Genomic DNA, 13,169 nt, shown 5'->3' on the forward strand with positions numbered 1-13,169 from the left:
ATGAGACCAGAATACACATTTACTTGTTCTAATACATTTTTACAAAGAGCAAAACAAAACAAAACAAAATCACTTTACAGAAAATTTGAGAAGGATATGGAGAAGGGAAGGGAAAGGATGTTCCTGAGGCATCATCTTATACAAAATAATCTCCATTAAATGTCCTCTATTAAATGTGATGGCTTTTCATCAAGCTATTCCAAAAGACATAATTCAGACATTAGAAATTTAAGTACGATGGAGGTTTTAAGTAAATTATCTTTCAAACAATCCAGATGCTCCACGATTAGCGACAATCCTTAATGAAAACCTTCTTAAGAGTTGTAAAGTTCATTCATAACGTGCTGAATAAAGCCAGGAGTGGTTGTGAGAAAGGACAGAAAAATCATCCAGATAAGGCAGAACACATTAACTCTGTGGTTGATTCTTTGGCCTTACCAGTTCTCTGTAGACACCCTCATGTTTCCCCTCCGGTTTGGCTGACTTTTCTTTCTGTAAGATTTCTCTAGTTCGGTTCCCAGCAGCACTCATGTTGAGGTTACTTCTAGCACCACCACCACCACCTCCAAATGTCTTGGTCTTTAAATAAGTGAAAGACAAAGAGATGTAGGTAAATAATATGGAAAGATAGTTCTCAAGACTAGTCTGCAACCAAAAACATCTGGTAAAACAAGTAACGAAACGCTTCTCAATTATGCTAACTGATTCTTTTCAAAAAATATGTACTGGCCATCATCTCTTCTTTCCACAAGTCCGGGTGAAGCAATAAAAAATTTACAAAATTAGCATCGTTAAGTCTTCAAGGCAAGTCATCAGAATAAACTGAAGTAGACAACAACATAGAAGAAAATACAATAATATTAGCATTATGGAGTTTAGGTGTTAAAATAATTCTATGGCACGATACACGACTGATAAATCACGAGAGCTGGGTTATATACCCAGACACGTAGCAAGTCTATTTTTAGCAAGGCACTCAACATGTCTAGGAATCAGTTACATTATGTCCATGATCCAATAATATGATTATTTATACAAACTTAAAAAGTAAACAAATAATGTGAATTTTAACACTGGATTAAAATTCTCATCACTAACTTACTATTTACATTAATTACATAATATGCTATCTTACTAATTATGTATAGAAAACTTTAAAGCCTTTATTTCTTATTTTGTTTGAATTATTTCAATAATTATGTTTAATCACATTTGAAAATCTGCTCTGATCTCATTTTCATCAAAACTATTATAAAAAGACAAGAATGTAAAGGACATTAGTCATAAAGATACAAATTCATGATTGAAAAGTAACCCACTGCTGTTACTTGTACAGTATTAAATTAAATATGTGGTCATACAGCATCTTTAGAGCTCTAATAGATCCAATAAAAGAGGAAGAAGTCAAGACTTGATTGTTATTAGTGATAATAATAAATATTTTTACATGTGTTTTAAAATTATTACAGTAAGAAAACATCCTAGATATAAATTTATGAGATACTGGGAAATTATTTTCAATCTGATGAAAATATAAATAAACAGAACCTGAGAAATAGAAAAATGATAGTAGATAAGCATTAACCAGACAACGTATAAAATATCTATTATGTAGTTGATACACCACCACAATATTTAAATTTTATTTAAACCAAAATTAAAACCACACCTTCAAAGACCAAAGGTGCATTACTAGATTCATTCAATTTTTGGTTTATGCAATAGATTTGGAAGTTTGGAAGGTCATCACTTATATAGCCTGATGATTTTAAATAGGCATCCATATATGCTTACAACTTCCAAATGCATCTCTTCCAAAGCTCACTTTTCCAATTATACTCTTCTGTCTCACTGCCTACGAAGCCACATGATGTCTGACAGGCACACTTCAACACTACTATGATCAAAACAGAATACCAAATCTTTATCCTCAAACCTGTTCCACTACAGTCTTCTCTAATTCAAAGTAAGAAACTCTAACCTGCCAATTTCTTAGGGCAAAACCCTTGGAATCATTCATGATACCTCCCTCATGTACCACATTCAATATCTCAGAAACTGTGATAGTTCTACTTTCAAAATTCCATAATCTGACCACTTCACACCACCTATGCAGCTGCCATCTTCATCCAAGCTACCATCATTTTTCCCCTCCCTGGATCATTCAATAATTTCCTAACCTGTTTGGTTCAATCTTCTTCTCTACAATCTACTCTGAACATAGCAGCCAGAATTAGCTTTTTATTTATTTATTTTAATGTTTATTTATTTATTTTGAGAGAGTGAGAGTGTGCACAAGAGGGGGAGGAGCAAAGAGAGAGGGAGAGAGAACCCCAAGCAGGCTGTTGCCAGTGCAAAGACTGACACAGGGCTCAATCTCACGATCCGTGACTTAACCGGCTGAGCCACCCAGGCGCCCCCTCAATTAGCTTTTTTAAATGTAGGTCAGTTGATGTTACTGTTGTGCTGAACACCTCTAAAGGCTCTCATTTCTCTCTGAATAAAGACCAGTTTTTTAAACATGGCTCACAGAGCCATATATAAGCTGACCTACATTATCACCATTAACTTTATGGTCTACTTCTTGTCCCTTTGTTCTCTCTGCTTCCACCGGCTACCTTCCTATTCTTTGAACACATACTCCTGCTTTAGAGCCTTTGTAAAGACTTTTCTTTCTCAGGTAACCACATAGCTAATTCTCTTACCTCCTTCAAGTCTTAGCTCAGATCTCATCATCTTGGGACCTAATTAAATCACTCTATTTAAAACTGAAATCTGAAACTTATTTATTTAGCATGTTTATATTATTTAGTGTCCTTACTAGAATGTAAACTACACAAAAAGAATTCTTAATTTCTGACCATCCTATGTTAGGTGCACCCCATCCCCAACCAGTACTCCCAACTCCCCAACCTACTTTATTTTTTTTCTTCCTATAGAGCTTACTGATTTCTAACTTCCCATACGACTTACATATAAATAGTTTTCTCCTTTACTAAAATATAAGCTTGATAAGGGCAGGGATCTTTTGTCTATTTTGTTCACTGACTTAACATAAGCATTTATTTTTTTAATTTAAAAAAACAATTTTTTTTGTCTGTGTTTATTTTTGAGAGAGACAGAGAGAGAGAGAGAGAGAGAGAGAGAGCAAGCAGGGGAGGGGCTGAGAGAGAGGGAGACACAGATTCTGAAGCAGGCTCCAGGCTCCAAACTGTCAGCACAGAGCCCGACGTGGGGCTTGTACTCATGAACTACGAGATCATGACCTCAGCTGAAGTCGGTGCTTAGCTGACTGAGCCACTCAGGTGCCCCTAGTTTTTACATTTTTTAAAAGTTTATTGATTTATTTTGAGAAAGAGAGAGATCCAGAAAGAAAGAGCATGAGCAGGGGAGGGGCAGAGAGCGAGAATCCCAAACAGGCTCTGCACTATCAGCCTGATGTGGGGCTTGACTTCACGAATCAAGAGATCATGACCTGAGCTGAGATCAAGAGTTAGATGCTTAACCACCTGAGCCACCCAGGGACTCTTAATCTAAGCATTTAGAACACTTCTTTGCATACAGATTTTCATAAGATTGCTGAATAAACAAATAATGGAAAAAATATATGAAAATCATGGCTTGATCATGTGCACTAAATTCTACCAAATCCACATAATTGTTTGAATGGATGATCATAAAACATCTTTCTAAAACTATTGTGCTCTTATGATTTTGCTGTTCAGACATTTATTTTTTTAAGTTTATTTATTTATTTTGAGAGAGAGAGCACAAGAGCAAGTGGGTGAGAGAAGAGAGACAGAGAGAGAGAGAATCTCAAGCAGGCTCTGTGCTGTCAGCACAGAGGCCGATGTTGGACTCAAACTCACAAACTGTGAGATCATGACCTGAGCCAAAGTCAAGAGTCAGATGCTTAACTGACTGAGCCACCCAGGTGCTCCATTGTTCAGGCATTTAGATTAAATATAAATCTGTGCTTGTGTGTGTGTGTGTGTGTGTGTGTGTGTGTGTGTGTGTGTACTTACCTATAGAGACAGATCTATAGATATAAGGATAATCTATAATACACATAGGATTAGACCTAAATTTGCCATTGGGTAACACTGGGCAAGTTCGGGTAGTTTTGAACCACCATCAGTTCTCTCATATATAAACTGAGTAGTTTTAAGTTTGCTTTGGAAAGCTAGGATTCTTTATTTATCAAATATTTATACAAAATACAATGTGATCAATTATGGCTTTAAAAAATGAAGCATATTACAGTTTAACTATATTCTAGAAAATAGCCATACCCTGCATCAAAGTTTTGGAAGGAAAGTTTGTGTGAGAAAAATGTACATCAAAAAAACAACTTTCCTATAATCATTAAGAAATTGATATATGTCCCATATACTCTTTTTAAATTCCATAATTTTAACAGCCTTTTAGGAAAAAAGAAATATATTTTATGTAAACTATGCAAAATGCATTAATTTCAGAAGCATGAAAAACGATTTTTAAAAGCATGTACCTTAGAACATAAAAGACACTAAGGAATGACAATAGTCACATTTACGGAGAGCTTTCAGTGAAGGAAAATTTGAACTGTGCCACATGCAGCGTTATAAATGTTTTAAAGATTATCAGTTTAATTCTAACAGCAACCATATGAAGTGGGTGCCGTTATTATCCCCTTTACAAAGATGAAGAAAAATCAGGTACGAAAAGCTAAGTAACTTATCGAAGGCTGTCAGCAGGATACACTTCCAGGCTGCCTGACTCCAGAGCTTGTGCTCTTGGATCAGACTGATTACGGAAAGACACTGCAGGAAGAACAATCAAAATTCAATAAATCTCTTACTTATACTTCAAAATTAAATAGGAAAGCAGTTGTTAGCTAAGCTTTATTACTGGTTTTAAATAAAGGAAAGTATTCTAATCTCACTGGTTAAGAGAAGGAGAGTCTGTCTAAGCAACTAATTCATGAACTTAAACTTCTTCTCAAAGTCTAAAATGAATAACTAACTAGAGAAAACACCTATTTCAAATAAGCAAGAAATTTTAAATAATTAAAAGAAAACCATTTGGCTGTTAAGAGAACATGATGGATGTGTGTGTGTGTGTGTGTGTGTGTGTGTGTGTGTGTGTGTGTGGGAAGGGCATAAATGTACAGGATCCAAAGAAAAAAATTATTTTTTACTAAGTAGATTGAAGAATGAAAACTAACAAAAATGTTAATACTAAGCCATGATTTATCCTCTGATCAATCTTTTTTTTTTAAATGTTTATTTATTTTTGAGAGAGAGAGAAGAGACTCATGCATGCACATGAGCAGGGGAGGGAGAGAGAGAGGAAGACACAGAATCTGAAGCAGACTCCAGGCTCTGAGCTGCAGTGCAGAGCCCCGACACAGGGCTTGAACCTGCGAACTGTGAGATCATGACCTGAGTCAAAGTCAGATGCTTAACCCACTGAGCCTCCCAGGCGCCCCTCTTCTGATCTATCTTTACTTGCATTCCTCACAGGTGGTATCTAGCCCAACTAACAACAGAAAATCCTCTGCCATCATGAAAAATGTTGTGTTTCGTTGTTACTCTATTAAGAAGAAAAGGAAAAGGGAGGAAAGAAGAGTGGTTTGCTAGCAAGAACTTGTGAGCAAAATGTGTGAGCTTAAGGCTCCATAAAGGCCCAGGGCATTTCTACTGTTGAAATATACAAGAAGAATGTCGAAAGTTTGTTGAATTAGTTACCTTATATGGAAAGACAATAATGATTCTGAGTGACTTAAATAGAACATAATGACAAAGAATAAGAGTTTATAAAGATCTAGTTTCTTACTTCTTTGCTCTTTGCAACTTCCGCAATAGCAGCAGTCCTTTGTTTTTCAAATTCATCATTGTCATTTGTAGGTTTGACAGGCATTGTGACTTGCAATGTCTTTCTTCGGTCAAGTTCTCTACTATCCACTTGGACATGAGACGTGCACTTCTGGTAATAATAGAGAAAAATAAAACACTTCAGTAGTTCCAAAAGAGATCCAAGTTTTTCATAAGAAAGTAACACCTCAAAAGAAAGGTTTGTGTTGCTTTAACAATTGAGAGCTCATAAAAGTTTAATTCTTTCCCAAAGATTTAAAAATAAAGGTAGAGAATTGATTAAAGTCACTTGTAAATAAATGTAACTGGTAAATAAAATGTAAAGCTACATAATGGCCATCTAAAATAGGGCACATATTTAAGACACACATTGAACCAAGAGATTTATGTAGCATTTTAGGATAATAACTTGAAATAATTTTAAACTTCAAACAGTCTATACTACTGTACAAGAAGAGACAAGTTCAGTTTTTTATTAAGAGTTTGATTTCCATATTATGACACAATATGCATATGACGGTTAAGTAGTATAGTATGGTTATTTTAAATATAAAGAGCTGTCTCTGAACTTACAAACTAAAAACTAAAAACATAACTGCTCTCTCAATCAGGCTACAAAGTTTTTGATTTTTTAAAAAAAAATTTTTTTTAATGTTTATTTTTAAGAGAGAGAGAAAGAGAGAGAGACAGAATGAGAGTGGGGGAGGGGTAGAGAGAGAGAGGGAGACACAGAATCCGAAGCAGGCTCCAGGCTCTGAGCTGTCAGCACAGAGCCTGATGCGGGGATCGAACTCACGAACCGCGAGATCATGACCTGAGCCGAAGTTGGACACTTAACTGACTGAGCCACCCAACTGCCCCCAAAGTTTTTGATTTTTAATTTCTTAGGATAATTTTAAAAAGCCAACACTGCTTAAAAATAAGCCCTGAATTCTGTTCTCCCTTCCAATCCTAGCAGTAAAAATCCTATAAAATGAGCCTTTTCTCAACTCACTAATAAAAAAAGAAAAACATATACTCACACAAATGTGTTGTACAAATACAGGTTTTCAGCAATATTAATATATCCTGTTGCTATTGGCACACATCCAGCATTATCTATCTTTAACCCATGTACAAGGCTAAGATAAACTGAACAAGAATATTTTAGAATGGACTGGATAAGAAATATTAGTGAAACTATACCTTTTAATATATTCCTAATTTAAAAAACCATAAGGGGTGCCTGGGTGGTTCAGTTGGTTAAGTGTCTGTCTGACTCTTGATTTCAGCTCAGGTCATGATCTCATGATTTGTAGGATTGAGCCCCACATGGGCCTCTGAGCTGATAGCGTGGAGCCTGCTTGTGATTCTCTCCCTCCCTCTCTGCCTCTTCCCTGCGCTCTCTCAAAATTACGTTTCTCTGAGTAATTCATAAAAGAAATATTATCACCAAAATGTTTAAGAGGAAAGCAAATTCTTGCAAACATGTATTTATATTATTAAAATATAAATCATTCGACTGTTTACACTCTGTTTGCATTCTGAAGGTTTTTGTGACATTGGTGGGAGAGAGAATATCAGCAACATGGATCAGATCACAGGGCATCATGCCTCCTCTCATCTTGACTGTGCCTTGCTCCAAAGCACAGTAGAGTCAACATATTTTTAAATTATTTTCAAAATAGCCATGATGAGAGAATGACTTTAATTCAATTTTGAGTTGACCTTACAAAAATGTGTTTCAAAAGGATGCCAGTCAACAGATTCCACCCATTTATCTGGGTGGAATGAAGCAAATGAAGAGCAAACGCAAGGCAGATTACCAACAGCTAAATGTTGGTGCTATCATGAAGCAAAGAGCAAGCTGCCACAGGGATGAATCTCAGATTCATCAGGGATAAAACAGGAAAAGGCTGCAGGAGACTGTTGTGAATAACAGTGGAATGCTGAGTAAAATCAGGAAGGCCCAAGATTCCAGGCAGCTAAGGAGTTACCCCACTGTAACATTTTGCAGAGGGTGGGTTGAAAAATAGTGAGGAGGAAACTTTTAGCTTCTGTAAGAGAAGGATCAGGGCTGCTGTGGTTAAAAAGAAAAATATCAAATGGAAATAAAATTAAGTTCTTGATTGAGACAGGTAATTTGGATCAAGGCCGAAGATTAGAATCCAGGAAAGAACAACTGGGACAAAAACCCCACTAAAGTGCAGTGATGCCCTTCCCTGTCTCTGGGTTCGCACCTTTATGTCTCACCTCTCTGTTGACATTTTCATTTTTTCCTTTCCCTCTTTTGTGTCTACCGAAAAAAGTGCGAAATTACAGCATACATCTGTCTTACTTTTGAATTTCTCTCTCTCAAAAAAACAAAAAACAACAACAAGAACAAAAAAACAAAGCCTCTACCACCAGGCTATCTTAATTAGTTATAAGTTGCTCTTCAAGTATGCCTCTTAACTGCTTCAATATTTTGGTTAACAGCTCTTGAGAAAAGAATCTACACCAACAATGTAGTTAAAGAAAAAAACCACAATTATTAAATTTCTGTATTTAATAGATTTCCACATAACTCCATGACCTCTAAATGAATAGTTCCACACAAAACTAAACACAGCTTGAATACAAATGAAAAACACTTTTTTGCTGATTAAATTCATCTGCCAACATGGAAGTCATTACCTGTCCAAAAGGCACAAAAGGAGGTGGTCCACCTTCAGTTCCAATATTACTTCTATTGTGTTTTGACAAGCTCTGTGAGAAAAGTGAGTCATAAGACAGAAATTATACCATTTACAATGTACCAGGAATCCACTTATGTTAGTAGATTCTTATATAGAATAGGAAAAAAAAAAAAAAAGGCTTGTATAAATAATTTTAAACTACATAAAAACATTTTGTGTAATTAGGCAATAATTAGGCAAAGGTTCTCTCCTCATCTCCCATACTAAACTACACATTCACATAGAATTTTCAGAAGTACTTACCAACCTGCTCCCATAAAAAGAAAACACAGTAAAAAAATACCCTCTTCAACAAGGAGTTAATTCAAGACAAGAAACAACGGTAACAAAAATTTTAAAAGCGCACTAAAACTATAATCCGACAGACAAATATTACCTGAAAATTATCTTCAAAATAAATTTTTATACATAAAATCTACTAGCAAATATTTGAGATACTGCAATGTAATAAAAATATATATATATTTGGGCTTCTTCCCCAGTTCTTGGAACAGAGCTCCTAAAACTTTTGGAATTTCCTGAGTGATTGGGGTCAGAGGAGCATCTTCTGTTATTCATAATAAGCTTCTTTGAGGATACCTGAGTTTATGCTAATGAGGTCACTATTGATGGGCTCCTGAATAGCTCCAGGATGGGGGCTGGCTGCCAGAGGCTCCAATAATATGATTGGAAGGTTGGAGAATGAGTTAGTCGCCAATGTTCAGTGGTTTAGTCAATCTTGCCTATATAATGAGCCTCCATGAAACCCCCTATACAACAGGGTTCTGGGAGCTTCCAGTTTGATGAACACATCCACGTGCTGGAAGGGTAGAACACACCAAATTCCACAGGGACGGAGGCTCCTGTGTTCAGGACTCTTCTAGATCTTGTAGCTTCATTTGGGTGTTCATTTGCGTCTTTTACAATATCCTAAATTTATAGTAAACCTGTTAATAGTAAGTAAAGTGTTTCCCTGATTTTTGTGAGCCATTATAGCAAATTATCAAACCCAAGCAGGAGGTCACAGGAACCACCAATTTGTACCCACAACGTACTGACATGTGGGTAACCCAGGGACCCACTATTTGCAACTGGCACAAGGAAGTAGTCTTGTGAGACTGAGTCCTTGAGAGGCAGGGTCTGTACAAGACTATTCAGCTGATTAAGCAAAGAATAATATAAACTTTATAGGACTGTCATATTTCTTTACAAGCTGTACATAAGATGTTAACCTACTTTTTAAAAACCAGCAGCGTATTCAATTATCTAGGGGTCTTTCCTCAGATAGGAAAGACCTATCTTGAATAATCAAGATATTCAAGCATCAATCATTTCAATTTATACTGTAACTTCCTTTAAAAACTCACACAAACTGCTAATAATGCCATCTGTCAATACAGATTATATAATTTAAAACATATTACAGGGTTGATACTTCTCATCCTCATGAATGTACAGAAGTCAGACTTCACCTCCCTCTACAAACAAGCAGGAATCTGGACAACTTGTAAGAAAAAACTGTTTTAAGACATACGACAGTAAGTAGTGCAGGACTATAGTCCCTGAAAGAAAGAGAAATAAACAAAATCGAACCATATGAGCTATGCATGTCTGCTCAGAGGCATGATTCAGTCAGCGCAGAGAGCCAACCTGAGAGAATCAACTTCAGGCAGGCTGATGTTGGGGCAGAGTTTTGTAAAAGAGGGACATGTGGAGAAAAGAGGCTCCAGAAACCAGCATATGAATTCCCTAAAGTCATTGCTGAGAACTAGACTGAGCAAAAAAACCACTGTAGATTGTAAGCTTCCCTTTACAATAGCATCAAAAAGAATAAAACACTTGGGAGATAAACTTAAGAGACTTGTACACTGAAAACTATAAAAGACTGCTAAAAGAAATTAAAGATGATATTAATAAATGCAAAGATATCCCATGGTCAAGGATTGAAAGAATTAATATTATTAAGATATCAATATTATTAAGATTTAATACAATTCCTATCAAAATCACAAGAAATTTTTTGCAGATACAGAAAAATTCATCCTACAATTCATATGGAATCTCAAGGGACCCTGAATACCATAACTATCCTGAAAAGTCCTCATGTTTCTCAGTTATACAACCTACTACAACTTACTATAATCGAAACAGAGTGGTACTGGCATGAAGACAGACATAGGGAACAAAAAGAATAAAGAACCCAGAAATAAACCCTTGCTTGCATATGTGGTCAAATCATTTTTGAAGAGTGTGGACAAGACCGTTCATTGGGGAAAGAGAGAAATGGTGCTGGGAAAACTGAATATCCATAGGCAAAACAATGAAGTTGGACCCTTAACTTGTATCATATACAAACATTAATTTAAAATGGATCAAATACCTAAATTTAAACCCATAAAACTCTTAGAAAAAAAGACAGAAGCAAAGTTTCAGGACACTGGATTTGGTAATGATTTCTTGGATATGACATCAAAAGCACAAGCAACAAAAGAAAAAAAACATGAAATCAAACTTCATCAAAATTAAAACCTTTTGTGCATCAAAGGATACTATCAATAGAGTAAAAGGACAACCCACGGAATGTGAAAAAATATTTGTATTTCATACATCTCAAAGAACTGATGCCCAGAAAATATCAGGAATAGGACAAAAGCTAAACAAACCAGTTAAAAAATGGACAAAGGACATAAACATTTCTCCAAAGAAGACATACAAGTAGCCTATGGAAAGCACTAAATATCACTAAGCATAGGGAAATGCAAATCAAAGCCACAATGAGATTCCACTTCACACCTATTAGAATGGTTATTATAAAAAATGAAATACCAAGGATTGGCGAGGATGTGGAGAAATTAGATCCCTTGTGCATTGCTGGCGGGAATATAAAATGGTGCAATTACTGTAGAAAACAATATGGCAGTTACTCAAAAAATTAAACATAGGATTACCTGCCATATGACTCAGCAATTCTACTCTGGTTGTATGTCCAAAAGAGCTGAAAGCAGAAACCTGAACAGATATTTGTCCAACCTTGTTCATAACAGAACTGTTCACAATTAGCCAAAAGGTAGGAACAACCCTAATGTCCATCAATGGATGAATTAGAAAACACTGAAATGCTGTATGTGCGTGTGTGCGTGTATATGGAATATACAATGGAATAGTACTCAGCCTAAAAAAGTCCAGCAATTCTGACACATGCTACAACATGGATGAACCCTGAAGACATTATGCTAAGTAAAATACACCAGACACTAAAGGACAAATATCACAGGATTTCACTTATATGACGTACCTAGAGTAGTTGAATTCATAGAGACAGAAAGTAGAATGGCGATTACCAGAGACTGGAGGTGGGTATAGGAGGATGGGAAGTTGTTTTATGGGTACAGAGTTTAAGTTTGGGAAGATAAAAATTCTAGAGATGGATGATGTAATGGTTGTTTAACAATATAAAGGTACTTAATGCCACTGATTTTTACATTTAAAATGGTAAAAATGGTAAATTTTATGTTATGTATACATTACTAAACACACACACACACACACACAAAGAAAAAACAAACAAACCCAGATCTGTCATGGCAACAGGGTGGGGGGCACTAAAATGTTACAGAAACTACATTACTTTGCAAATTACATCTGGCACAGAACTCTCTAGAACTGGTCTTTGCCAAATGTACAAAACATTTTGAGGTTTGAGTTTTTCTTCTTCTCTTCACCTATCACAATTTGTTATAGCTACAAAACATGCACACAGTTTAAATACTGCCCATGTCCCCTTAACCCATTTATTTTACAAAATGGTTAGGACCCTTTTTGAAAATTAACTTTATGGTCTATGGTTTCTATGCGTACATCTGATTTCTATGTGTACCACCTGCCAGATGCTTCAGTAATTAAACTCTCCATGGTTTCTACATGGCTACGGTTACCAAATTAAAACAGCAGCAACAACTATAAATCAAGAGAACTATAATCATTGCAAGATGTTTTAAACACTTTTTAGTATAAATTTTTATTGCCCCCTAAAAAGAAATATTAACACAGTTTTCAGGAAACAAAGTGTAAACATAATATAATAAAATATTACAAAGATAACTATCAAACTACTAATAATCTTTGTGTGTGGGGGGGGTGTGTTTTAGGAGTGAGGAAGTTTCTAGGAATGTTTAATTGATTTTACAGTTAGTGAAGTAGTTTTGGCTGGCATTAGGAAAATAATGTAAGATGTTGGTCTGACTTAATGGCATCTTACCACACTCTAAAAAATGTCTAATAATAAAAATATAATTTATCAACTTGTGAAAGGAAAGAGTTACATGAAATGGGTGGGATTTCTCTGGGAAATTCAAGGTTCATAATCTTGGCTATTTATGTAAAACTATCAAGCCACTTCTGCTTTTGTAACATTTTAATTAAACAATGCAGGTAGGGAACATTATCTTATACTGCATAGTACAGCAGACCTAAAGGTAGCACATTAGTATTGTAAGTAATTAGTACTAAGGAATAAAATATATGCCTAAATTTCTTTATCTATTTACCTCCCAAACAGAGGCACTTTCAAAGCAAGAAAACAGAAAAGAATAATGTATCATAAAATAGGAAAATCTTC

General features: G+C 35.5%; 1 protein-coding gene across 5 annotated transcripts in view; it reads right to left on the reverse strand.

The window, feature by feature from the left end:
- TDRD3 (tudor domain containing 3) overlaps positions 1 to 13,169 on the reverse strand; it is a 162,090-nt gene that overhangs the window by 64,522 nt on the left and 84,399 nt on the right. For all 5 annotated transcript variants that reach the window (XM_086710860.1, XM_086710868.1, XM_086710884.1 and 2 more), the window contains exons 6-8: positions 8,511 to 8,582; positions 5,818 to 5,967; positions 439 to 579 (exon numbers count right to left, since the gene is read on the reverse strand). In XM_086710860.1, the coding sequence (XP_086566986.1) occupies positions 439 to 579; positions 5,818 to 5,967; positions 8,511 to 8,582 (363 nt within the window). The remainder of the gene's footprint in view (positions 1 to 438; positions 580 to 5,817; positions 5,968 to 8,510; positions 8,583 to 13,169) is intronic.

This window comes from Puma concolor, chromosome A1, assembly GCF_028749965.1.
Source record: "Puma concolor isolate L17-30 chromosome A1, mPumCon1.1.hap2, whole genome shotgun sequence".
Taxonomy (NCBI): domain Eukaryota; kingdom Metazoa; phylum Chordata; class Mammalia; order Carnivora; family Felidae; genus Puma; species Puma concolor.